The sequence below is a fragment of the Artibeus jamaicensis genome, unplaced genomic scaffold, assembly GCF_021234435.1.
Source record: "Artibeus jamaicensis isolate MK-2021 breed Jamaican fruit bat unplaced genomic scaffold, CSHL_Jam_final contig_787, whole genome shotgun sequence".
NCBI lineage: Eukaryota > Metazoa > Chordata > Mammalia > Chiroptera > Phyllostomidae > Artibeus > Artibeus jamaicensis.
In genome coordinates, this window is record NW_026521972.1 from 7,349,272 (window position 1) to 7,375,375 (window position 26,104).

Below are 26,104 nucleotides of genomic sequence, written 5' to 3' on the forward strand. Positions count from 1 at the left end.
AAACTTTTTTACTTTAATTGTCCAAGTATAGTTTTTTGCCAAAGAGAAATTTAAATAACCAGCAAATCAGTGATGATAAAATTTTGTAACTGTACTTTATTATTGTGATCATGCATTTTTTCTTATTTTTAAATTTACTGATACTAAGTTGATATTTTACTACTTTCACATTTATTCCATATCTCTAAGCATATTTTAAGTTACATAATTTTTTAAAAAGTAAATATTACTTTCATTTGCCTTCAAGGTAATTTGACCAATAAAAGTATCCTGTAATTCAACAAAAAGGCAAGAAATTCTGAGTCCTTACAATGTATCTAATGTAATAGGTTAAAGAAACAGAAAAAAAAGAACTTATTTTTCATCCAATCATTTTTTTAATTATTCTACTTTATTTTTATTGCAATAGCATTGGCTTACAGTATGTTTTAGGTATGCAACATTATAATTTTATATCTGTATGTACTACATCATGCTCCCACCTAAAGTCTGGTTTCCATCCATCTCTAAGCAAAGGAATCCCTCTACCAGTTTGCCCTCCTTCCACTCCACTGCACTTATTGTAACTAGTAGTCTGTTGTCTCTTTTAATTTCTGTTTGTTTGTTTGCTTGTTCAGCTGTTTTGTTTTTGTGGTTTTGTGGAATATTAAAAATTATGCTTAACTAGTATAAACCAGTTAAACTCTATAGTAACATCATTATCACTCTATCACAATTTATAGGATTTATCTCTTTACATGTAATTACTTAATACTAGACTGTAACATTCTGAGGTTAAGACCCAGTAAGAAATTGAAATTTAGAAGTTGCTTAATGAGAGATTCTTGAATGTATGACTGCTTAATGAGTAACTGGATGAATGCATGGTTAGATGGATGGATGCATGGTTAGATGGATGGATGCATGGTTGGGTGAATGAAGCAGTATAACACAGTGGAATGAGTGCCCTGCTTTAGCATTGACCAGATTTTATACAAGTCATGACATGACTAACATCATTTTGCCTCTTTTGCTTCATGATGGGTGTAGACTGTATGATACTTCTTCTACTGCTAGTCTGAAACTTTACACACTAACCTTCTGATCCATACCACTGAACCAGCTCAGCTCCATCTCCTTAGGTATTCCAGTTGCACACTTGAGTACAGGCCTGTCTCATACTGAATAATATTATGGGCCACTTGTGTTACAATTCTTTTACTCAGCTCTAGTTCTAATTCCAGTGTTTGGGTGTTCCCAAAGATCTTTAAGGATTAGTTTATTTATTTTCTACCGTGATTCCTTTGGTACTACCCAACTCTTGGAATGAATTCTCTTTTGCCTGGTATTTGTACCCACAGGTCTCAGTTTCCCCATTTCTTGATCCCCAGTCACTGCTACTGAGTTTATGCTATTACTTCTGGCTTGTATGGACACATTGGATTGTGAACTCTATGTGCTGATAGTATTAGTATCCCCGCTGTGCACTCTTGCTCTCTTAATAAGGGAACTGGGGTAGGCCCTGGTGAATATTATTAATCCGTAGGAGGAGGAGAAAGGGGCACATCAGCACCATTTCCTGTCAAGAAAAATGAAGCAAGAAATGGCATATGTAATTTAATCCGATGACTTTGTAAAATATGAATATTCAGAGGAGGTAGATATGCCTAAGATATTAATAGAACTCTCTTATAACATGTTTAATTGAAAGGCATGTAATATCAACATTAAATGTTGTTTCAGAAATAAAAGATGTCTAGATGAAGAGACCAAGAAAAACTGGAGAAACTTCACTCCTGGCCAATGAGCTATTGTCAAAAAATCCCCTACCTAATATAGAATAATATGAAAATTTATTTAATCAGATTTACTCTGAATTTTCAGTTACTACCCTTGTCCCCCACCCAGTTAAAGCTAAGGCATTTTTAAGCACCAAGGCAGAGTTGCTCAATATAAAGGCACATAATCAGTTTTCTAAGATTGTTGTTCAAGAATCATAACAAAGTAAGAACTGTGGGTAAAGCAAAGTAGTTTCTAGTTCCAATTCCATTCCTAAAATTATACTAAGAAAGAGCCTTTAAAAAATCCTAGGGACAATGGCTGGATGAAAAATCATGGTTTTCCTTGGTTCTATGCCTACCGAATCAAGAGACCAGGCTCTACTTCAATGCTATAACCCTGCCTCAATTCTCAACAGTAACTGCAGTAGCAGGTCATTACCCCAATGCTTTGAGTAACTGGTTTTGTTCTAAAATTAGAGTCCATATTCTCATCAGTGGGTATACCTGTCCTGTGGCTTTTGTCTCCTACCTTCCATTAGCTAGAATGTAACCAAATTTCTACTTGGACTTTTTTAGATAGACAATCCGGATACATGGTATAGTTTTACTGTTTGTGAATGGTATTCATGGTACTACTGCTCTTTATCATGTGTGTTAGACTCTTATATTTTCACTTGGATGATTACTTTCTCATGACTCAGTGTATTGACTTCCTCATTGCTTCCCCTAACCATGTGAGAAGCTGCCTACATTTTCTGTACTTGCTTCTTGGCTGTGCAGTTATGCCCTGTGACTTAGGTTTATGGCCTGATTTCTTTTTATAGACAGTAATTTTGGAGAAACAAAGCTGAAAACCATTCTTTATTTTACCCATACATCTTTACATATTTAGTATCCTCCGCATGCCAATTGCCAGCCATACTTAGGCACTGGGGTAATAGAAAAGAACTCGCAGAATAATAGGAGACATGAATATGTGAGCCATCATTCTCCATTAATTTATGCATACTAAATAAGCACCTATTCTTAGGCAATATGTTGACATCATGGACACCAAAATAAATAAAACAGTTCCTGCCTTGAAAGGATTTATAGGAGCAATAGCCATAAAAACAGAACATACACTACCATGCGGCATGTCTGCTTGAATTAGGGTGATATGGGAGCCTGAGTTGGTGCTGATGACAAAATGATACTGATGAAGCAGGAAGGAGATTGCGTGGTGTATTAAAGGGATTGCCCTTAGAGGGAGATGGTAAAGCACAGCTACCATGGGAAGCAGGCATCAGTTATTTGAATTCAAATCCTCTCTCCACTCACTAACTCAGTGACCATGAGTGTGTAATCTCTAAGTGCTGGCTGTTGTATCTGTAAAAAGTATATTTAGATAGAATTTATTTTTATAGAATTGTAGTGAGAAGCAAATGTGATAATTCACATACTTAGCCTAATACCTGTCACACAGTTTTGGCTCAATAAGTATGTATCACTATTTTTTACAGGCAATGAGAGAATTCAAGAGTATTTCAAACAAGGTAATGATGTGGCCAAAACTTTGTTTGAAATAAAGCATAGTCAGAGTTGTAAGGGTAGTATAGTCTTGAAAAATGTGATAAACACATTGGTGATATCTATCAGGTGGAAGAAGCTCAGGCTGGAGTTAGAATTATGGACAAATAAGGTCCTAGCTATAATGTGGATGGATGCCACCAAGGGAGAGTGTGTGGAGTGGATAATTAGTTGGCTAAAGATAAAATTGTGTGGCACACAAAAATATAAGGAGTAAGTGACAGCAAGGGACAAATGTCTGTGCAGGAGACAAGTAGAAATTATCATGAGTATGTCTAGTACTAAGTACCAGAATGGAGGTCTTCTCCTTGAAAAGCCATGGAAAGTCTCCCAGAGGGGGCAAAGAGCTGGGCATTGGGAGAGGAGTACAAGTTCATTACTGTAACAGGTGGGAAAAGCATGATGTGTGGTGAGAATAGCAAGTCCCAACAATAATGATCTCAGTGAGGCTAAATTACATGACACCTAGGAGGATGACATAAAACAATGCAATGTCCCAGTAAAACATTATAATAGAGAGGCCATATAGTGTTTGAGATGGGCCATTGGCTAAGGCAGAAGAAATGGTGCTGAGTATTTCAGTTAGGCGAGTTGAGCAGAAGAACAAGCTGAAAACTGGTGATAACAACAGGAGTGAGTGATGACCGGGCTCCAGCTGAGGGCTTCTGTAGGACAGTTCATTACATCTTTATGGATAACTTAGGGATAAGGATAAGGCTGAACTGAAAGGTGCTTCCCCCATGCCATACATTTCCAAAAGATAATGAGCTTAACTATGTTATTTCAGTCACCATAAAATTAAATACCAACTTGAATGATATGATATCCAGTTATGCTATTAGAGAGAAATGTAACCAACACTTTTGCTTTTTTTTTAAAGGATTTTCCAGAAAATGAGAAGTCCACAGCAAAGGCCTTGGAGGATGTTAAGGCAAATTTTTACTGTGAATTATGTGACAAGCAGTATCACAAACACCAGGAATTTGATAATCATATTAATTCTTATGATCATGCGCATAAGCAGGTAAGCAAAAGTGGGAGAAATCCTTCATATTCCTGATCTTTACCTTCAGAACATAGCCAATTGACCTTATTTATTATCATCGAAGATGCTAAGGTAAAACCATTTTATATCATCTTTTTTCCCCTAAAATGTTGTATTTTCTAAGTATTAGTGAAAGTTTTTTCATAGAAGTAGCATAAAACCATAGGTGAATTTAGAGGTGACCTAAGAGTATACTGACATTTATTTTGGAATTACATATATGGGGAAATCAGAACCCAATAAAATAGTGTCATATTCAAAACCCCCTGGCTAGTTAGGGGCAGGACTACAACACTGGACAGAATAGGACAGAATCTCTTACACCATTCTTTCGAGAGTTCCAAGGTGTAGGGATAGGGAATGGTCAGTCTTAGAAAAACCATTCTGAATAAAAGGTTATGTTTTCCCAAGAAAACTCTATTAGGAGAATCAAGTGGTTACTTAGTAAGTGAACTGTTGCAAAGAAACAAAATCTCCCTTAACATGGAGGGGTAATGGCAGGTGGAAACATTTTATTCCCTTGTGTGTTTGTGTGTGTAATGGTGTAGATATCTGACTCATGGCTCCTAAGAGTCTGTGTTTTAATCTGTCTGTAAAAGAGGGGGCTATTGTTTCTATCCTGTTGGGTTTTATCTTTCCTGCATGAGTTATGGAAATATTGGAGTTTAGGAATGAAGAGTATTAAACACCATTAAGAAAGAAATCCCAATATGGACAAAGAATTATTGCTAACAGCTATGAGAAAGTGCAGAGTCCTGATGCCAAATGAATCAGATATTGGAATATGCAGTTATGTTTTATATTGTCTAGACCTAAAATATTTATTCAAAGTGAATAACGATAAGTATTTTGACTCACATTGCTAATATTTATTGAGTGCATAGAAAATACACAGCCTGGGGAGATGCAAGACAATTTCTGTCTTTAAAGATACGGCATGTGTATGTAATTATATTTCACTGAAAAGAGCAAAAGCTACAGGATAAATTGTTTTAAAATTGTAATCCCTGAATCCCTGTGTACATAATTATTTAGGAACTCGTTAATAATGCAAATTCCCAGATTCTCTTTCAGATATTTGAATTCAATAGCTCTCAGGTGGGGCCCAGGAACATGTACTTTTAATAATATAAAATGGAATTTTTCAAAAACATAAAAAATGAACTCTATGGCTCCCATCCAAATGCAATGACAACACACTTTCTTTTTTACCAACTCTGCTCACCTTTCATGCATATTTCCTGCCCACCCCCACCACTGTACATTATTTTGAAGGAAGTTCCAGACAGCGTATCATTTCATCTGAAAGTGTTTCAGGATATATAATGATACTCAAATAGCATAGTCTTTGTCATATGTAAAAATTAACAGTGATCTCTTAATATTAATTGTGGTCTTCTTTCCTTAGTTGTCTCATAAATTATTTATGAATCTGAGCCAGTTCAAATAAGGATCCAAAAATATCTATACTCGTGGTTGATGTGTCAACTAAAAAACATATTTTAGGAAACCATTGGTCCTCGAAAAACATTGGTTTGAACTATGCAGATCCAATTATGAAAATATTTTTTAAGTAAATATGTTGAAAAAATAAATATGATGGAAAATATCTCAATAGATTTGACACAATCTGAAAACACTAACAGACCACCTGTGTAGCCTAGAAATACTGAAAAAATTCAGAGAGAGAGAGGGAGTTGTGTGTGTGTGTGTGATGAATGTGTGTGTGAAGAAATTACCAACAAAATTAAAAGAACCCATGGAATGGGACAACATATTTGCTAACACATATGGTAAGGGATTAAAATTCAACATTTATAAAGAACTTACAAAACTCCACACCAAATAAACAAACAACCCAATTTCAAAATGGGCAAAGGACCTGAATAGACTTTTCTCCAAAGAGGACATACACATGGCCAATAGACTTATGAAAACATGCTAAACATCACTAATCATCACAGAGATCTGAATTAAAACCATAATGACATATCACTTCACACCTACCAGAATGGCTAACATCAATACATCAGCAAGCAACAAATGCTGACAAGGATGTAGAGAAAGGGGAAACCTTTTTACGCTTTCGGTGGGAATGCAGACTGGTGCAGCCACTGTGGAGAGCATTATGGAAATACCACAAAAAATTAAAAATGGATCTTCCTTTTGACCCCATGATCCCACTTCTGGGAATATGTCCAAAGAAACCCAAAACACTGATTCAGAAGAACAGAAGCACTCCTGTGCACATTCATTGCAGTGTAGTTTACAATTGCCAAGATATGGAAGGAGCCTGAGTGTCCATCCTTTAGTTACTTTGATATTGGGCAATGCTCTTAGCCTCCCAGAACCTCAGGAATTCCACACCAAATGGTCAAAGCGGCACACTGGCCCCCAAACAAAGTATCACTAATTCAGCCTCTAGGTTAGGGGGTTATAAGGGACCTTTACACCTCATTACACATGGTAAAGATTATCAAACCTTGAAAGAGAGAACATTGTGAATGTCTGGAAGGATTACACCATTGAAGATGCCGTTGTTGGTTATAGAAAAAACCATGAAAGCTATCAAGCTCAAAACAATAAATTTCTGCTGGAGAAACTGTGCCCAGATGTTGTAAATGACTTAACATATTGTATGACACAGCCAATCAAGGGAAATGTAGAAGAATTGTGGATATGGCAAAAAATAATAAAACCTAAAATTTAGGGGAGCGAAGAGTTTCAAGATATGGATCTTAGAGAAATTGAGAAATGTAAAAACTAATAGACATCACACCAGAGGAATTAACAGGAGACAGCCTGAGGAAGATGAGGGCTTCCAAACCAGGGCCAGGCACTGAGCAAGGAGAGTTGGAAGAGGAGGGCCAGAACGCAGATTCGACCTCAGGCAATCTGGCAGAAGAGTTCCAGTTACTCAGAAGTGCTTTGGACTTCTTTTATGACATTGACCCTTCCATGATACAGGCACTAAAACTAAAGCAAACAATGGAAGAAGAGTTGGTACCATATAGAAACATTTTTAGATAAACTAAAAAGTAATAAAGTCGGACAGAAATGATGGCATATTTCCATACAGTTACGCTGAGTCTGCCTGACTCTGCACCTCCCTCCCACCTCCTCCACCCCCTCCACTTTCACCACTTACCTATTTTTTGTTTTCTTATGATTTTCTTAATAACATTTCTCTAGCTTACTTTATAGAAAAATACAATATATAATGGCACATGGACAAATTTGGTTCCTAACTTCAGGGAACCTGTAATCTAACTGAAGAGAGACACACATGTCAATAATCTTTAAAATATATTGATTTAAGTGTTGTAGATATTGTACACATAGGTTACTAAAAGAGCATACAAAACTATGATTTTTTAAATCCTCACCAGAGGACATGCTTATTGAATTTAATGAGAAAGGACGAGAGGGAGAAGGAGAGGGAGAGAAACATCAATGTGAGAAAGAAATACCAATCTGTTGCCTCTCACATGCTCCCGGACTAGGGACTGAACCTGCAACCCATACATGTGCCCTGACCAGGAATCGAATTCATGATTTTTTAGTTTATGGGATGATGCTCCAACCAACTGTGTTGTACTGGTCATGGCCAAACTAATGTTTTTTTAAAAAATGACAAGTGAGCTGGAATTCTTTTAAAAAATGAATAGAATTTAACCATGTTATCAATAATGATAGTTCCTTTGTGGTAGAAACTCGTAATCAAGGCATGGGGCCAGTTATAAAGCATGACCCATCCAGAGAAAAACTGCAAAATATTTACTATGGCCAATAAAGTCACCGTCACTCTCTTGGGGAGATCTTTAAAATACTTTGGAACTGCATCTCATTCCTCTCGTTCTTATTTTACAATGTTTCTCGCTTTCATTCTTTATTTTATATTTATCATTCATGTTTAATCTCATTCTTAAATATTCACTAAGGCCTCTAACTGGACTCTCTGTTTCCAGTATTTTCCCTGATCCAAACCCACCTATTTATTTATGGCCAGAATAATCTTCCCAAATAAGTACATTCATATTAGCTCTCCTCTACGTGGAAATCTTCAATGGGTGACTGACTTTTTAAAGAGTTTGAACTACTTAGTCCATCCTTGAAAGCAGTTGTGGTCTGACTCTTGCATCCATGCCCAGATTTATCTCCTGCAACTCCAGAAATTCTCTAGTTTCTCAAAGGTCCCTTAGGAGCTCTCACCTGATCATCTTCCCCCATAAATTCCCCTCCACTTGGGATGCCCTCCCATCATGTGGCTGTATTTCAACATATACTTCCATATGTTTAGTGCATAGATTGGGAACTTATATCTGGATATTAAAAGAGCTGAAATCTCATGGTAGGCTGATTGAGCAGCATTTTCCAAATTCCCTTTATCAAAAGGTATTAATGTTGTGCAGGTTTCTGTACATGCTGCCCACTTTGGAAGACACTGAAATAATTAAATTTGCTATAGACCTTGTAATACTGCTTTCTTGGATAGTATTAAAAAATGTCTGCCTAAAGATTTATTTTGGCACAAAATATTTTGAAAAATTACCTGAATTTTAAGTGGACCGCTGAGTACACAATTTTCTTTTTAAATGAAGTTGAATTTTATGTAGAGAGAAAGAAAATATGCACTAAAATAAAACACACAAAAGTCTTTTTCTTTTCAAATTCCAGTGCTAAATACATGTATTCGGTTCTTGCTTCAGCAAAGACTCTTCCTGGTTGTGATGATGGTTATAATGATGGTAGGGGATTTGCCTGACAGTATTTTTGGCCTGAAGAACATGAATGGTTTCCTTGATTTTATTTTCCACATGGATTTAGACAAAATATCTGACCTATTCTGTTGAACTTCCAACAATATGCTCTTTATGGTACACTTGAAAGTGAATCCACAATTACATGGAATTCATTTTGTTACTCATTAATAGAAAAGCTTTAAACTAGAAACAGGGTATTCTGAAATGTTCTCTCTTCTCTTCCTCCTCAAATTTATAATTAATCAGGGTTCTTCAGTGTAGTAAGTGACTTCTAAAGCTTTGGTAAAATCTTGTATCTAAATATCAAATTAATGTCATAATCTTTTATTATAAACCTCATGTTACTCATAGATTTATTGTAACTATAGAGAAATAAGTCAACATTTAAATTTAAAGAATAAAGTAGAAAAGTCTGAGATTTGTAGTTTTAAATGAATTGTATTAGACTTTTAATATTTTTAAAAATTTGATTAAAAGTAAGATATTTTCTTAGGTATTATTTTTAGAGAATGATAGCTCATTAATAAAATAAGCTATCATTTTAAGATTTTTATAATTTTATATTTTTAAACAAATTTTAGCTTTGACAGCCTAATTCCATGTACAATTTAGGTTTCTGGAAATAATTGTTTTAGCTGTCACCTTGAATTTCTTATAACTCCTTGTAAATGCTGAGCATTACTACTAAAGCAGTTTGAATGTTTATTCAAATTATAATAACTTGGGAAAAGATAACTCTGTAATCATTAATACAGCTAACATGTCAGTAGGAAATAATTCCTTGTGAGACAACCTACAGGTCATAATCCCTTTCTCAAGATTGCTAGCTGCAAATACTGGAGCAGAAAAACACACATTCTTACAGACAGCCACAGTGTTTCCTGCTCCAGAGATATTCAGGCTCATCACAATTTAGGAAAAAGTAAATGAGCTGGATCCTCGTACAATTAACCCATAAAAATATCTTCAATGATAAAAAAAAAACAAAACCACTTTCAGGTACTTCCCATATAAAGCTTAATCCTCCTAATCCTTGTTTACTTCGTAATAGCATTAATTTTCACTCAGGAAGAGCTGTGAACTTGTCAAGCATGGATTTGAACTCCAACTGATTCTCTCTGAAAACACTGTTTTTGATTCTCCCCCATCTCCACTCGCTCAGGATACAACAACAAAACAGAACTGTGTCGTCTTGTCTCCAAGATGAAAAGACTCCCAAAACTTCTAAATGAATTAAATCCAGTTACCTCATGCTTTGTTCCTACAATTTGACTTGTATTTTCTCCAAATGCTGCCTAAATTGGCCCAACAATATATTTAGCATAATATGTTTAAATTAATAGTCCTCTTACTGGGGCAACAACACTTCAAAATCTAGTTAATTTGTAAGATCATCAAGATTGGAGAAATATAGACAGAAGTCTCTGGAACGAATACTCTCAGAAGCATAATTTTTAGTAAAATAAAATAATGCCTATCTCCTACTGTGTTTGCACTCTACAAACCCAGCTTTCTGGTACACACACACATATACAGGGTATAGCAAAGTAGGTTCACTGCTGTTAGTACATGAATTATGGAATTTATTCTGGTGCTAATTATTTTGTGTTATTTTCCATTCAAGCAACTGTAAGTGTACTTTTGCCTCATCCTGTATATATAGTTACACATATAGTAGTTATGTATAATTTTATGTTCCAATTTTTCACATTATGTGTATACATATGTGGGGGGAGAGAGAGACAGTAGACAGTGAGAGAGAGGAAATGGACATTCATTAGGTTTTAATGCTAAAGGTATTATTAAAATACCTTGTAGCACTCACCTGCTTATCTGACACTCCTATTAATAACTGTGGGGCAAAAAATGACAGGAAAATTTGCGGTCATGGGTTGAGTTTGGCAGATGATAACCTTCAATATGGTGTGGTAGGGTAGTAATTCATTTTTTCATAGGGTGAACTCCAAGGTTATAGTTAGGCCCTGAAATATATGAGGTGTTCCTAAGACTATAACCCTACCTGGTTCAGTTTCTCCAGAGGGCAAGCCTTAGATCTCTGCTAGAGTAGGTTGGGGGACTTGCTGGTCCATATGCTGCTTTGTAGATTTTAGCCAATTCTAGTATTCCTAGTCCCAGTCTCCACCTTCTGAACAGTTAGTTCTACTTCTCTAGCAGGTTTACTGGACTGATGTCAGCTCTTCTTCACCTCAGCTGTCTGCTTGCCTTTTTTGTTATTTTGCATATCTCTCTCCTCCCTCCCTTCCTTCCTTCCTTCCTTCCTTCCTTCCTTCCTTCCTTCCTTCCTTCCTTCCTTCCTTCCTTCCATTCTTCCTTCCTTCCTTTTCTGTATCTCTGGGTGAATACCACTTCTATTTCTCAGTGAAATAGAACAAATACTACCTTCCTCAGAGTGTTATTGTGATAATCAAATGCAACAATGCATGAGAACCCCCTAACTCAGTGTGGAATTTACAGTATATACTCAATAGAGCTGATGAAGGCATAGTTCACAAGGTGTGCTTTCTAAGAAGGGCTAGAGAACCACTTAAAAACATTTTATGGTAGTTTTTTCCATTTCCATTTAGCCTCCTTATACCCTCACCCCCACTTGAAATCACCACACTGATATCTGTGAGTCTTATTTCCTTTTTGCTCAATCTCTCCACCCTCTAATATACCTTTAGCTGTCATCCTGCTCTCTACAAGTCTACATTTTACTTATCAGTTCAGTTCATTTACTTATTAGTTTGTTCATTAGATTCCACATATGAGTGAAACCACATGGCATTTTTCTTTCTCTGACTGGCTTATTTCACTAAGCATAATAATCTCCAGGTCCATCCATACTGTCACAAAGTGTACATTTTTGCTCTTTTATAAGACTGATTAGTATTCCATTGTGTAAATATCCCATAGTTGTCTTATCCTCTCACCTACTGATGGAAACAGGCTGCACATATGCACCCCTATGATCGCTGCAGCATTATTTACGATTGCCAAGATATGGAGGACCGTTTCTCAAGAATATGTTGCAAGGGGTTCTGTCATCAAATGGGAGGTTAAACTAAAGGACTTCTTGTATCTTTTCGCTCTGAAATTATGACTATAAATTTGTAGTCAAATACAACTTTCTCACATTTAATTTAATCTTGTGCGTAGATGAGGAAGTGAGACAAAGAACAAACAAGAAAGCAAAAACATCACTGCTAGCGTTAGGTCCGTGGGACCATATCATTTCATTGGCCATTTGCTTTCTGAACACAATTGAACGACTTCACTTTGATGTCTGTCACGTGTCAGACACCATGAAAAACTATACAGCAGAGTCCTGGTTCTTTACCATGTATATGCTTTTTGCATTTGTAAATCCATTGGCTTACTTTTCAAAGTCTATTTTTTAGTTTTTCTAATTTACGTTCTAGCTTCTTGACATAATATTTCAGCATATTGTGACAGCTCTGTGCTGAATGAATTATGCATGAAATTAATCTTTCAGTGTTTAGTAACGGCTTCTAGTATCCCATTGTTCAAGATTTACAAGTGACAGTATCATTTTCCATTATCTAGTAAGTATTATGATCTGCTGCGTATCTGACATTATATGAGTTTATCTACATAACAATGTAAATTGAAGTGACAATATTATACCCATTATACTAAAATAGCCAAAATATTGCAGAGTTGTAGGTCAGCCCTGAGTTCACTGCCCACACATGTTAATGATAAAGTCAGAGGTTAGAAAAGGGAGCAATACTTAACATGTAAATCAGTTTTAATTTATTATTTCTGTCCCATCTGCATGGGATTCTACAATTCATATATGGCATTTTTCACTAATTCATTCTTTCAGTTATTTGTTTAAAAATCATTTGTGCCAGATACTATGTATTTTGTTGATTTAAAAGTAGTAACCCCTTTTATTTTCTGTCCTATCATGTATGAAATTTGGAAGTTGTCACTCCCATCTACATAACCAGATAAAATCTGAACAAACTGAAATCAACTGTTTTTAGAACTAGAACTGTTACAGGGAACATTGCTTGGAAAATTTAACAGGTGCAAACAGAGAATCACAGCTCACTCAAGTTGAATGAAGGAATTCTGAGGGAATCACTAGAAGAGCAGGAACATCTAAGTTATTGCTGATGACTTGCTGGAGGTTTAGTGTGGACAAGTGTGATTTAAAGTTCTGGTGGGGAGAGAGCAGTCTGAGAAAGATCACCGTGCTGTTGTGAAGTTTATGTCTGAGAGCCTTATCTCATTCTTCAAGTGACAATGAGAGGAAAAAATCCCCTCGTGCTCCTGTCAGGGGATGAGGAAACACATCCATTTTAAAAGCTGTCAGAGCATTCTGGTGTTCGTAAGACCTGCCTTCAAGAAAAACTTCTTTCCAGAAAAACTTCATTAATTAGTCCTGAGGAAGGGAACCCCCCATCTCCCTGTTTAGCTTTCTTGTAACTAATGGTGGTGGTGATGCAGCAGAGCAGCCCTAAGAGGCACTTGTGAAAGTCCTAGCCCAGGGGGTCACTAAAGACTGAGACCCAATCACAGGACTACAGAACGACTTGCTCTCACAGACACCTCACCACCACATCAACAGAGCTCCTGCAAAATGATAGAAAAATCAACAGAAAGAACAGCGTATCTCCAACCTTACTCAAGAAGACTTTTGGGAACTCAAAGTCAATAGAGGAGATAAAAATTTGGAAACCAGAATTAAATTTTAGCCTCTGATAGCTATAGCTATAGCAAACACTAAACATAAGGAAATCCCTAGCTGGATAAACATAAATCTTACACTAAAGATCTATTTGCTTTAGTTCCATTTACCTGATACATCATTCTGGCTTTCAAAAAAATAATTTCAAGACTTACTAAAAGAAAAAAACACAGTTTGAAGAGACAAAACAGGAATCAGGACAAAACTAAAATATAACAGAGATGTGATAATCAAACTGATCATTTAAAAACACTGTGATTAATATGCTAATGCTCTAATGGAGAAAATAGATAACAATGAACAGATGGGTGATGTAAGAAGAGAAATGAAAACTCTAATAAAAAATCAAAGGAAAAGTGAGAAATCAAGAGAACTGCAGCAGAAATAAAGAATGCCTTTGAGGGACTCATCAATTCATTGAACATGACAAAGGAAAGAATCAGTGAACTTAAAAATATGCACATAGAAAAAGTATCAAAATGCTTTTCCAATTTGAAAGGCAAGCATTTAACAAATAGTGAAAAAGACAGAATACTCAAGAATTATGGGATAATTACAAAAGGTGAAAAATACATGTAATGTATTACCAGAAGTGGAAGAAGAAGAAAAACCCAATTACCAAAATATTTTAAGTAGCCATGACCTAGAATTTTTAAAAATTAACTATGCACAATAAACTAAAGATCCAGGAAGTTCGGAAACAAAATACTCAAAAATCCGTACCTCAGCATATTATATTCAAATTCCAGAAAATCAGAGACAAAGAGAAAACCTTGAAAATAGACAGGAGTTTGCAGGGGGTGGGGGGACCTAGATACAGAGGAGCAAGGATAAGAATTACATATGACTTCTCTCCAGAAACCGTACAAGCAAGAGAGTGGAGTGAAATATTGAAGTGCTGAAGGAAAAAATTACCAGTCTAGATTTCTATATCCAGCAAAACTGTCCTTCAAATGTGATGGCTAAATACAGACTTTCTCAGCTGAACAAAAATTGAGGGAATTTGTCACCAGCAGACCTGCGTTACAATAAAAGTTTAAAGAAATTCTTCAGAAAGAAAAGAAAGATATGTATCAGAAATTCCATCTATATAAAGAATGGAAGAACACTAGAGAAAAAAATAGTGAAAATAATATCTTATGTTTTTCTTATTCTTAATTGACCTCACACATAACAGTTTGTTCAAAATAGTAATATCAATAATATATTCAATGACTACAGGTTATGGATAAGAGAAATGAATGACAGCATTATTATAAGAAACAGGAGTGAGAAATTGGAAACACTCTATCATAAGATACACTATCCACAAAATGTAACAGTACCATTTGAATGAAGATTTGGGTTAGTTGTAAATGTTTTTTTTTTCTCATACTCATGTGAAACCACTAAAAGAATTATAACTGATATGCTAAGAAAGGAGTGAAAATAGAAACATAAAATGCTCAGTTAAAACCAGAGAAGGCAGAAAATGAATGGAAGACAAGAACAAGAATAAACAAAGAACAAGAGCAGTGAACGAAAACAGAAACAAGTATGATAGCTATTAATCCAACTATATCAATAATAACTTTATTTATTTAATTAATTTATTTTTAGGCAGAGGGGAAAGGAGGGAGAAAGGGAGAGAAATAACACTGTGTGGTTGCCTGTGGCACAGCCCCAGTTGGGGTCCTGGCCCACAACCCAGGCACGTGCCCTGATTGGGAATTGAACTGACAGTGCTTCCACTTACAGGCCAGTGCTCCATCCACTGAGCCACACCAGTCAGGGTATCAATAATCACTTTAAATGTTAATGGTCTAAATTTATCAATTAAAAGACTGAGATTATTAGTTTATTTAAAAAGAGACCCAACTATATGTTGTTTAAAGGAAACCCACTTTAAATATAAAGATACAGTTAGATTAAAAATAAGGTGATGGAGAAACATGTACCTTGATGAAAAAAAATTAACCAAAAGAAAGTTGGTGTAGCTATATTTATTTTAGACAACATTGACTTAAATAAGAAAGCAAGTAAAATTATCAGGGAGAAAAATAAGCATAATAATAAAGAAGTCAAACCACCAAGAAGACATTACAATATTTCAGGGGTATAGGCTTGAAAACAGAGCATTGAAGTGTGTGAAGCAAAACCTGAAACAACAGTGAAGAGAAATCAATAAATTCACTGTTATACTCAAAGATACCAGTACTTCTGTATCAAAAACTTGTGTATCCAGCAGGCAGAGTGACAGTAAGAACATAGTTGACTTGAAAACTACCATTCATCTACTTGATCAGTTGATATCTATAGACTTCATCTGAAAGGTTCAGATTCCACATTCCTTTCAAACTCACATGATGCATTCACCAAGACAGACTGCATTCTGTCCAAAAACAATGCTTGACACATTTTTAAAGATAGAAATTACATAAAATATACTCAGATCAAAATGGCATTAAACCAGAAATCAATAATAAAAAGATAATTAGAAGCCCCTGAAAAAATTGGTGATGAAACAACACACTTCTAAATAATATGACACAAAGACAAATATCTTAAAGAAAAATTTTAAAATTTTTGAAAAGTTTTACAATTTTTTAAATAAAGTAGGAATTATCAAAATTTATGGGAGGCAGCCAAAGCCAAGCTTTGAATAAGTGCAGAGCATTGAATATTAGAAGAGAAGAGAGCTCTAAAAGAGGTGTAAGCTAACATCATAGGAAGCTACAGAAAAAAAAGAGCGAATTAAATCCATGGTAAATAGAAAAAAAAGGAACTTAGTGGAGAAATTAATAAAATTGAAAACAGGAAAGCATGGAGAAAGTCAATGAAGCTAAAATCTAGTGCTTGATGAAGATCAATAAAATCGATAAACATCTAGGTAGGTTAACTGACCAAAAAAACTACAGAAAGCACAAATTATAAATATTAAAAATGTAAGATAAACCATTACTACTGACCCCATCCATGAACAATAAAAGGATAATAAAGAATTATTAGGGATAACTCTATACCCCCAAATTTGATAAGTTTTTATTTCTATAAGATTTTTACCAATCCAGCATCATTAGAGTAACTATAGCAATGGCTTTTATAAAGGTAATTCAGTGGAAGAACCAAAAAAATTGTGCCAGAGTACAAAGATGGGTGGTTGTGCGGCTTACTCAGAAAATCATTCTAGGCAGAAAAATAAATGCATAGTGAAATCCTCTTTGATAAGCACTGCCCAACCATGAACTTGAGATTTCTTGCTAAGTGTAAATATAGCCATTCCATTTGCTGTTTAAAGAAATACTCTTGCACTTTGGTGTTATTTTGAAAGAAACGAAGCCTAACTCATCTCAGTGTGGAGGTGGGTTTCTGTTTGAGGAATAGGCTGGAGAAACCCTGAAAATTTTTCAATATTTTTCTAGAGAAGTAGTTTTGCATCTACTCCAGTTCAGAGTAAAAATCTCAGTATCTTACAATGGAGTGTGACACTAGTCACTTTAGACAGATAACTGTTAGGAATAAGGTCTACCTGCTTCTAAAAAGTGAACTGTATCTTTTTGCTTAGCCATGAAGTAATCTTAGTAAATAACCATTAGAATCTCTAACTCAAGTGATATAACTTTTTGACTTATGCTGCAAGGTAAACTGTAAAACACAAACCTAGATTATATGTTTGTTCTCAAATGAAATTATTAAATATAAGCCAATTAACAGTTAAAGTAAATAAACTTGTTATTTTCTTGTTTGGAATTATTTTCCTGTGATAGTCCTTTTCCTTTTCCTTTTATTTAAAGTGGTAAAACCTCCCTCATTCTGTAATAACCAGCCTACTGTGTGGAAGTGAACCGAACTGACTATGACTCCCTGCCCAGAGTACTAAGGACTCTTGGAATCTGACTAGATTCTGACTCTAGATCTAACAATCCACTTAGCCTCTTTGAGCAGTAATGATACCTATTTCATAGATTTCCATGAAATTAGACACCACAGCAAAATAGATCAATGCAGTGCTTGGCCCAATAAAATATTTCTTCATAATACAGCTTTTAAAAATACATCTGTATGATAGAATTTCTTACCATTCTATTTTCTATTGGGAGTATCAGTTTTCTAGCTTATCAAACATCATCAAATGACAAACCTGAAAATTCAAAAGGTAATCAGACCTTTCATTACTCTACTAGAAATTGCTATCTGGTCTATGTTGAGAAATATAGGAGTCTGAATGTTTTTTTTTAATGTTTTTAAAAGATTTTATTTATTTTTAGAGAGAGAGGAAGGGAGGGAGAAAGGGAGAGAAACATCAATGTGTGGTTGCCTCTCACACACCCCCCACTGGAGACATGGCCAGCAACCCAGGCATGTGCCCTGACTGGAAATCGAACCAGAGACCCTTTCATTCACAGGCTGGCACTCAATCCACAGAGTACACCAGCCTGGGCAGGAGTCTGAATCTTAAAAACTTAAGTTGTAAAACTTTCATGAACATTAACGGACAAAGTAGTGTATTGAGCTTTCATTTCTTATACCATAGCCAAGTATTCATACAGTCAAATGCTAAAAGAAATTAACAGAAAGATTTTCCACAAAGTAATGATGATAAATATGGTCTAGATTTATACTGAAAGTCTAAATGATCCTCAGAATTTATGGAATTCCATATGTGCAATGCATCACTAATGAAACTGAAATACATTTGAAATTCAATTTTGAATAAGTTAATATGCATAAAATTTGAAGTGTAAAAGCTATCTTTTGCAAAAAAAATTCTGAACCCACATATATAATTGAAAAAAAAAACTATCTAAAATACTAACAGTGATGACCACCCATTCTTTAGGATATTATTTAAAACAAACAATTATGGATATCAAATGCAGGGAGAAACCTGGTAACTGACTTAGTTGGGGCCCAAATAGTGTTTATGAAGAACTGAACCAGTGGTTACACTGAAATGAAATGGTTTTATTTTAACGTTTTCAACAGTGTCTTTGTACTCAGAACATGTTTAGTTAACAGTTACTAAATATATATTTATTAAAACATAAATTTTAAAAAGTATTTAGAAACTAAACTACCCTTCAAAACCACTTTCCTTCTAAAAGTTTAATTGGAAACCACATATTTCTTTTTAAAGCTGATTGCCAAGTTTCGTAGCTTCACAAATACAAATCAGGTTCTAATGTGGAATTTCATTGCATTGACCCATAACTGCAATGAGTAAATTGTTATTGCTCAGACTTCAGATTTAATTAAACTCAACCAAAGTATTTTTAGGCCCTACTGTTTGCAAAGATCTGCCCAATGTGATTCAAGAGATTAGAATAAGACGTGTTTGTCCATGCACGATGACCGACCATCCTGGTTTCATCTTTAAAACTGGTCAATTCTTGGGCAAATTGCGGAGGTGCCTATAAAAGGAAGATAAGAAGGGGAGACTAAGTAAGACAAATATATACATAATTCTAATATACTAAGCCAAATATTATGAGAGTTACAAGATTTTCTGTGCTGATTGAAAGGAGAAAAAGATCAATATGTTATTCACTAATGTACAGAAATGTTGCATTCATACATATAGAGAAGATAATTGATTCTCTCTTCAGATAATTAAAAGTGGACCTTTCCAATGTATCTGAAGCATACGTGACATGCAGCTAGTCACTTAGTATTATTTGAAATTTGTATCTTATTATATTTATATTTTGGCAAACTATAAGGCTTTTATGATCCTAAACTACAGTAACATTTAATGTTATGTTTATGTGTGTGAGAATAAAATACATATAATGATATATAATTTTAGTTTTATAAAATAATTTCTTGGAAATTAGAATTTTAGAGTTGCTGTTACAATAGAAGGAAATATTAGTAAATTATATTTCACAATATATTTTTGCTATTCCATTAAAATGTTCTGATCAGTAATTTGAGAATATTGCAGTCTGCTTTTTAGGAATAGAATATTGTTTTCTAATTAATTAATTTTTTTTAATTCAAATTTATTTTCTGACATATTAAACATTATGAAGGATTTTAATATTGCTTACAATATTAAAGTACAATGGAAAAGTGGGTAGAATGCCAGACCTGAATCTAAAATTGTGACGCCATCACTGATGAGACGTGAAAATTTGGGAAATTCACATAGTTTCTCTTAATTTCATTTCTTCATCTGAACACTATGATAATAACAACCCTCTCACTTATCCCATAATGAAAGAATAATTGTGAAAAATCTTAGGGGAATTCTAAAAATATAAGGTCTAGTGTAAACAGTGATAATAATATTTATAGCTTAAAATTTATGTAGAGCTTGTAATTTTCAAGATGTACATGTACATGCTCAGCTGGTCAGACAAAAGCATGCTTACAGTTGAGCCATGACTAGCCAGTAAAACATACAGTGGAGAGGCTGTGCTTTCAGTCAAAAATGATAAAAACAGAACACCGGCTCAGTCACTTGTTAGCTCTGCTGCTTCAGTCAAGTCTTTCAAGCTTTAGGAATTTGTTCAGTTTCCTCAGATGTTAAGTGAGGCTCAGAGATCTCCCCAATACATGTAAAAACATTGTTATGTGATGATGACTCAAGATGATAAATTTAAGGTACTCCATAAATTTCTCAACAACAAAAAAATCTTTATTGTTCTCATCTTTGCTTTTTAAACAAATCTATTTGCATAGAATTGTAGCTCCAGGTAGAAGTTGCAGGGATGAGAACAGTCCAGGAAAGCTAGAGTGAGGTAGTCAGTATCTTCTAAGCCTTAGTCAGACATGTAGAATGTTCCTTCCGGAGCTGGGCATGCTACTATTCCACTTAGTGCATACTGTTCGCTGCCAGCACTACACTGTGTAGTGCTGGGAAATTACACACTGAAGAGTGACAACGTGCTCCCAATGCACTTAGAAACCAGGCAGAGAAACAACAGAAAGAAACTGTAACAAGAATAGAGTTTAAAACCACTTATCAACAAATGAACCTAAAATAAAAGAAAAACAATGAAAACAAAAACTAAGCAAACAACTAAAACAAGAACAGAATCAGAGAAATGGACATCACATGGAGGGATTTCAGTGGGGAGAGGGAAGGGAGGAATTCAGGGGAAAGGTACGGGGAAGAAGATGCATAAATAGTAGGCATAAAATAGATGGGGGGAGGTAAAAATCTATAGGAAATAGAGAACTCAAATAACTTCTATGTACCACCCATCAACATGAACTAAGGTGGGGGGATGCTAGAGGGTTGGGGGGGTGCAAAGCAGAGGGGAGATGAAGGGGGAAAATTGGGAAAACTGTAATAGCATAATCAATAAAAATACTTAAAAAAACTGTGGATCTAGAAAAAAATTACTTATCATGTTTTACCAAAGATAAACCATAAACTGACAAATGATGAGATGAGAAAATAGGTACCTTATCTGGAAGGCTGACTCAAAGGAAGTATGTTCAAAAATAAAATAGAATAACACGGAATATATTAGAGTGTACTACATTTTGTAGGGTAAACTTTGCCTCATCAAATTTTGCTGAAGTTAAATATATATGTATGATTATCCTGAGTCATGATACAAAATGTATTTCTTTCTGTCCAGTGTAATAAAGAAAAGTTCCAAAAGCCACTGAATGGGAGAATCTCTCAGAACTAAATAAAATGTTGCCATGAGGCAGTAGAGCTGAGATACAGTGGGCTGGGTTAGATTAATACTGGGCTAGTCAGTAGGGTGCCCTGCCTTTCTCCAATGGTTCCCAGGAAGCCAGAAGCATGAATAGAGAAAAAAAGCTAGTGATATTGATCAAAGGTTAGAAATTGGACCCAGTGGAGGCAGGGTTGTCAGGAAAGCGAAGATGGCCTGGGGGTTGTGGAGTCTAGGTCTGAAGCGGCAGAGCTGAGATTCCAGACTAGTGCAGAGTAATCATCCATTTTTAAACAGCTTTACCTCTTAGAAAATATCTTTTCCATTGATCCTTAATTTCCCTTTTTTTAACGCCTACCTGTAATATCTGTGGTTCTCTCTTCTAGTGCCACACTATAAATCTAATCCCTTCTGTACAATAAGGAGATTTACATATTTGAAATAGCTAATTGTCATTTGGATCTCTTTGAGCCAACGTAGTTGCTCACTCTGAGATTCTCAGAGGCCCAGATACTGGTGAAAGCTGGTACGAGAGGTGAGTCCAACCTATGACCAGGGCAAGGGGCTGGTTTGTGCAGGACAGAATCCAGAGAACATGAGGAAGCCCAGAGTGTATGGAGTAGGTGTGTGGACCACAGAAGCCGGAAGGAAAGCATGGATGTAAATGATGACACAAAATGAAACCCAGAGCATCATTGTGTGGATTCTTCCGCCTCTCTTTGAAGTGGAAGAGGTCAGTTCGAAGAGGTCACTGCAGAGGTCAGGAGCTTGACCCTTTTACATCCGATTCTTCCTTTCTTTTATTTTTGTTCAATTATAGTTGTCCCCATTTCCCCCCATTACTCTTCCCTGCCCTTCCCACCCCCACCTCCCTCATTCCTTTTTTTTAGCCTTTTCTCAGATCAGATTTTCAGTCCTTCACATATCCTCAGAATGATGTTAACATTTTAACTTTTCAAAATTCTGTTGTCAAAATCCTGTTTGTTTCAAAAGTTGTATATCACTGATTGGTTTATTGTGCTTATGAATATGTCGGGTGTTTATCGCTGAATTTCAGTTGAAGCTCATTAAAAGTATTCTGATATGTAAGCTTTTTAAAATTGTATGTATGTATTTATTTATTTTATTTTATTTTTTATTGTTCTAGCACAGTTGTCTCCTAAGCTGTTTTTAAAAGACTAACTCTGTGGTTGGTAATAGTGATAAACCCATTTATCCACAGAGTTGATACACATATCAGTTTATTTATACTTATAGGTGTACTGACAAGGAGAATAGAATTTGCTTATTCTTTTATTAAATTTTTAACAGTGTAGAATTTCTTGATATTACTGGTGTATGGAATTCAATAGACTGACTTTTATTTCAGTGGTTTCAAAATTTTTATTGAAAATATTCAGTTTTATTGAGAGCATTTTCATTATAAATATTCTCTTCTCATTCAGTGAGTGTTTAATATTAGGCAAGCACATTCTCACCTTGATAAATCACGTTTAAATTCTAAGTTAAAATAAATTTAATCCTTGTGACTGTGAATTACTCATCAATTAGGGATGAAATAGCAACTTATCAATTACAAATATATTGGCTAAAATGTCCTGGTTTCTAATGACTAATATATTTGGAAGGAAACCCTTTTAAGCACATCATTTTTTAAATTGCCATATGCAAATGTCATTTTGTAAGTGGGAAATTAAAGTCTATAGATGTTTAATATTTTTCCTAAGTCATTTTTCTAGTTAGTACTGACAAAATCTAGCCTTTATCTTTAGTTTGAATAAACACTTTATCTCCTTTCAATTTTAGAGAGTTAATTCTGAATTATTTTTAAAAGGGGTATGTCTATAAATTCCCTCATGCTTATGTGAGCTTTGCCTATGATTATTTACACAAAGCCTATTCTAGGGTGAAAGGGCTTGCCACTCTCTTCTTTTTCTGTAAAAAGTGTATTTTGTGTTGCTAACAGTAAGTCTTATGGCTAAATTTTAAAAAAGTGAAATTGACTATGTATCTCATCTGACCCTAAATAACCTCTGCTATTTACAATTTAGACATAAGTTTTCTCCTCAGTGACCTTTCTTGCTTGATTTAAAATGGACATAGTTCTTGCATTTTCTGCCTGTACTCTTCATTTGATATTTGGTACATCTGACTGCTTTTATGCTTTTTCTTTACCTTAGATTTTTTCTGCTTTCGTATTCATCTTCTTCAGTGCTCCACTGCAAGTATTAATATTAGATCATAGTCTCAAACCTTGTGGGCAGAACATCATCTCTTGTGTATCACTTAACATTTTCTGATGTCCTTACAACCTACAAGTGCTTTATCCACTGGTTTTAATAAGAGGAGCCTTCAGTATTTTAAAATAGGCTTAGTGTTTTAAACACATGAGGGACTCACCTCATCATAATCCACTTCTAGTTGCATTTCATTTTTTGTTTGGAGTTTAGTTACTATTCTGTACAGTATCTGTAGCACACACTGACAGTGTCCTGATCTCATCACTTAGCTCTTCCAGTGTCTCTGGTTTTCTCCCAGCAGGCAGTAGCCAAGTCATTTGCTTTTGTGTCTCTAACCAAAACCACAGGCGGCCATCCTGCAGCGCCCTTAGGTATAAGAGGCAAAGAGGCTGGACTACCACCACCCCACCCCTAGGAATTCAAGAAAATGATGCCACTGAGTATAAATGTCCCAGCGCCTTTCTCCACAGACAGGAGAGTGCTGAGGCATCAGTTTTATGCTTTTCCAAGTACTTTCCACGCTGCTCACTAGTAGCTAGTTTACTACTAGTTTAGTACGCACCCTTTACTGGCTGTCTTCCCCTCTCTGTATCAGTGCTGCCTGGACTCCCAAGTACACTACTTGCCCTTTAATCTTTGTCTCAGAGTCTGCTTCACAACTATTCTTTATAGTTATATTTCTTTCATGTATAAGGGAGTAAAGATACGTATACTGGAGGAGAATTAAATCAGTGTACAGATCTTGACTCAGAGTCAGACTGTGACTATGCATTGCAACTAGTTAAAGTAAATGTTATCTTCTGTTGCTGAATACTCTCCCAGATATAACTGTCTGTGTCTCTATCTCAGGAAGAGTTATTTTACACTGGGTAGCCAGCGGTGACCAGTTGACAGTGTGATGAAAGTTGAGGGCTGTGCGTGAAGACTTCACATATTTCTCTGTGGTGGATTCTCGTAACTCCATCACTAGGCACATGTTTCTTTTTCTTGCAGTACCATTTGAATCACTACCAACGTCACAGAGAGGGCTTATGTTCAGTAAATGATGGTGGAAGAAACCTGCCTTTTTCATTTTCCATTTTTTCCCTAGAGGAATGATATGCTATGGTCTTCTACATTTTCAATCAGCTTCTCCTCACCAGGCTGTTTCCTACTCATCTTTAAAAACTCCGTTATAGGTTTTCTACAAAGCTTATCCAGATAGTTTAGAGCTTTTTTTTTGTATAGCTCCCAATATTTATTCCTATCAGATTATATAATCTACTGAACTGTTAATGTCCTGTTTATCCCATTAGCAAGAGCCTAAATGAGTAGGACTAAGTTATTCACTGTTGCAACTCTAGCACCTTGAACAGTGTTTATCACACCTAAACACCAAACTATTAGATAATGGGTAAAAGTAGAAATTATTTTAGGAAGTATTAAGTTATTTCCAGGTCTTAACATGCTTTTAATTAAATCCATAGAGTTACAGAATATCTGCTACCCACTGCTTCAAACAGACATAGTCGATGCCCTGCTTTCCGATTTATCATCCCTACTTTCATGTCATTATGCAATTAACTGCATCCCCCTGTTTCCAGTGTGTGATCGATATTGAATATAGTGGTAGTTAACCTGTGAATATTTGTGACTCTAAATACAGAGACTTTAGGTCATCTCTTGCACCATTAAAAACAAACATTTTTTTTAAAAACCAAAATTAAATAGAATATTTAAATTTTATTTAATTTCTGCTTAAGTAAAAGAGAAAAATAACCCTAGAAATCAAAATGCATACTATTTGCAAGCATATATGACATAAACATTATGTTTAATTATTTCACTGTGTTATGTGTACAATAACTTGTCATTTAATTAGTTATATATTGATCTCAATATTGAAACATAGAACTTATTAGCTTGAAAAAGGGTTAAATAATGTTCTTTGCTTGCTCATTAAATAAGTGTCTTATAACAGTGCTGCAGGAGAAACACTTAAATTTTCAAATGCCACCGAATCCGGACCAGTGATTACTTTTGTCTTAAGGCAACAACACATTCTACTTTTAAATGTCAGCTTATATAATTCCTTGTAAACATACACATTTGTGAAGATGGTTGGGCTTTATTAAGAAATGTTGTACCTGTACCTGCCCCACTGGGAACATTTTATTTTCTGTGTGGCAAAGAAAGCAAATAAATCAGTAGTTTTAATATTTGAAAGCAGTGTTTGGAATAACGAATTTACGGTAATCATTAGTGTCTAAAAAATATCTAGCAGACAAAGCAGTGATCTGTTTTAATTTAATGGTTAGATAAGCTAAATTTGTCATTAAATGCTGCGTACAGAGGAATTGCATTTGCTGCTTTTTAAAGTAAACGCTAATCAACATGTAAATGAGCAATTTAACA

General features: G+C 35.1%; 1 protein-coding gene across 1 annotated transcript in view; it reads left to right on the forward strand.

Annotated features, from left to right (window-relative positions):
- ZNF804B (zinc finger protein 804B) overlaps positions 1 to 26,104 on the forward strand; it is a 478,055-nt gene that overhangs the window by 395,657 nt on the left and 56,294 nt on the right. The window contains exon 2 of the mRNA XM_037152435.2: positions 4,210 to 4,353. Coding sequence (XP_037008330.2) covers positions 4,210 to 4,353 — 144 coding nt within the window. The remainder of the gene's footprint in view (positions 1 to 4,209; positions 4,354 to 26,104) is intronic.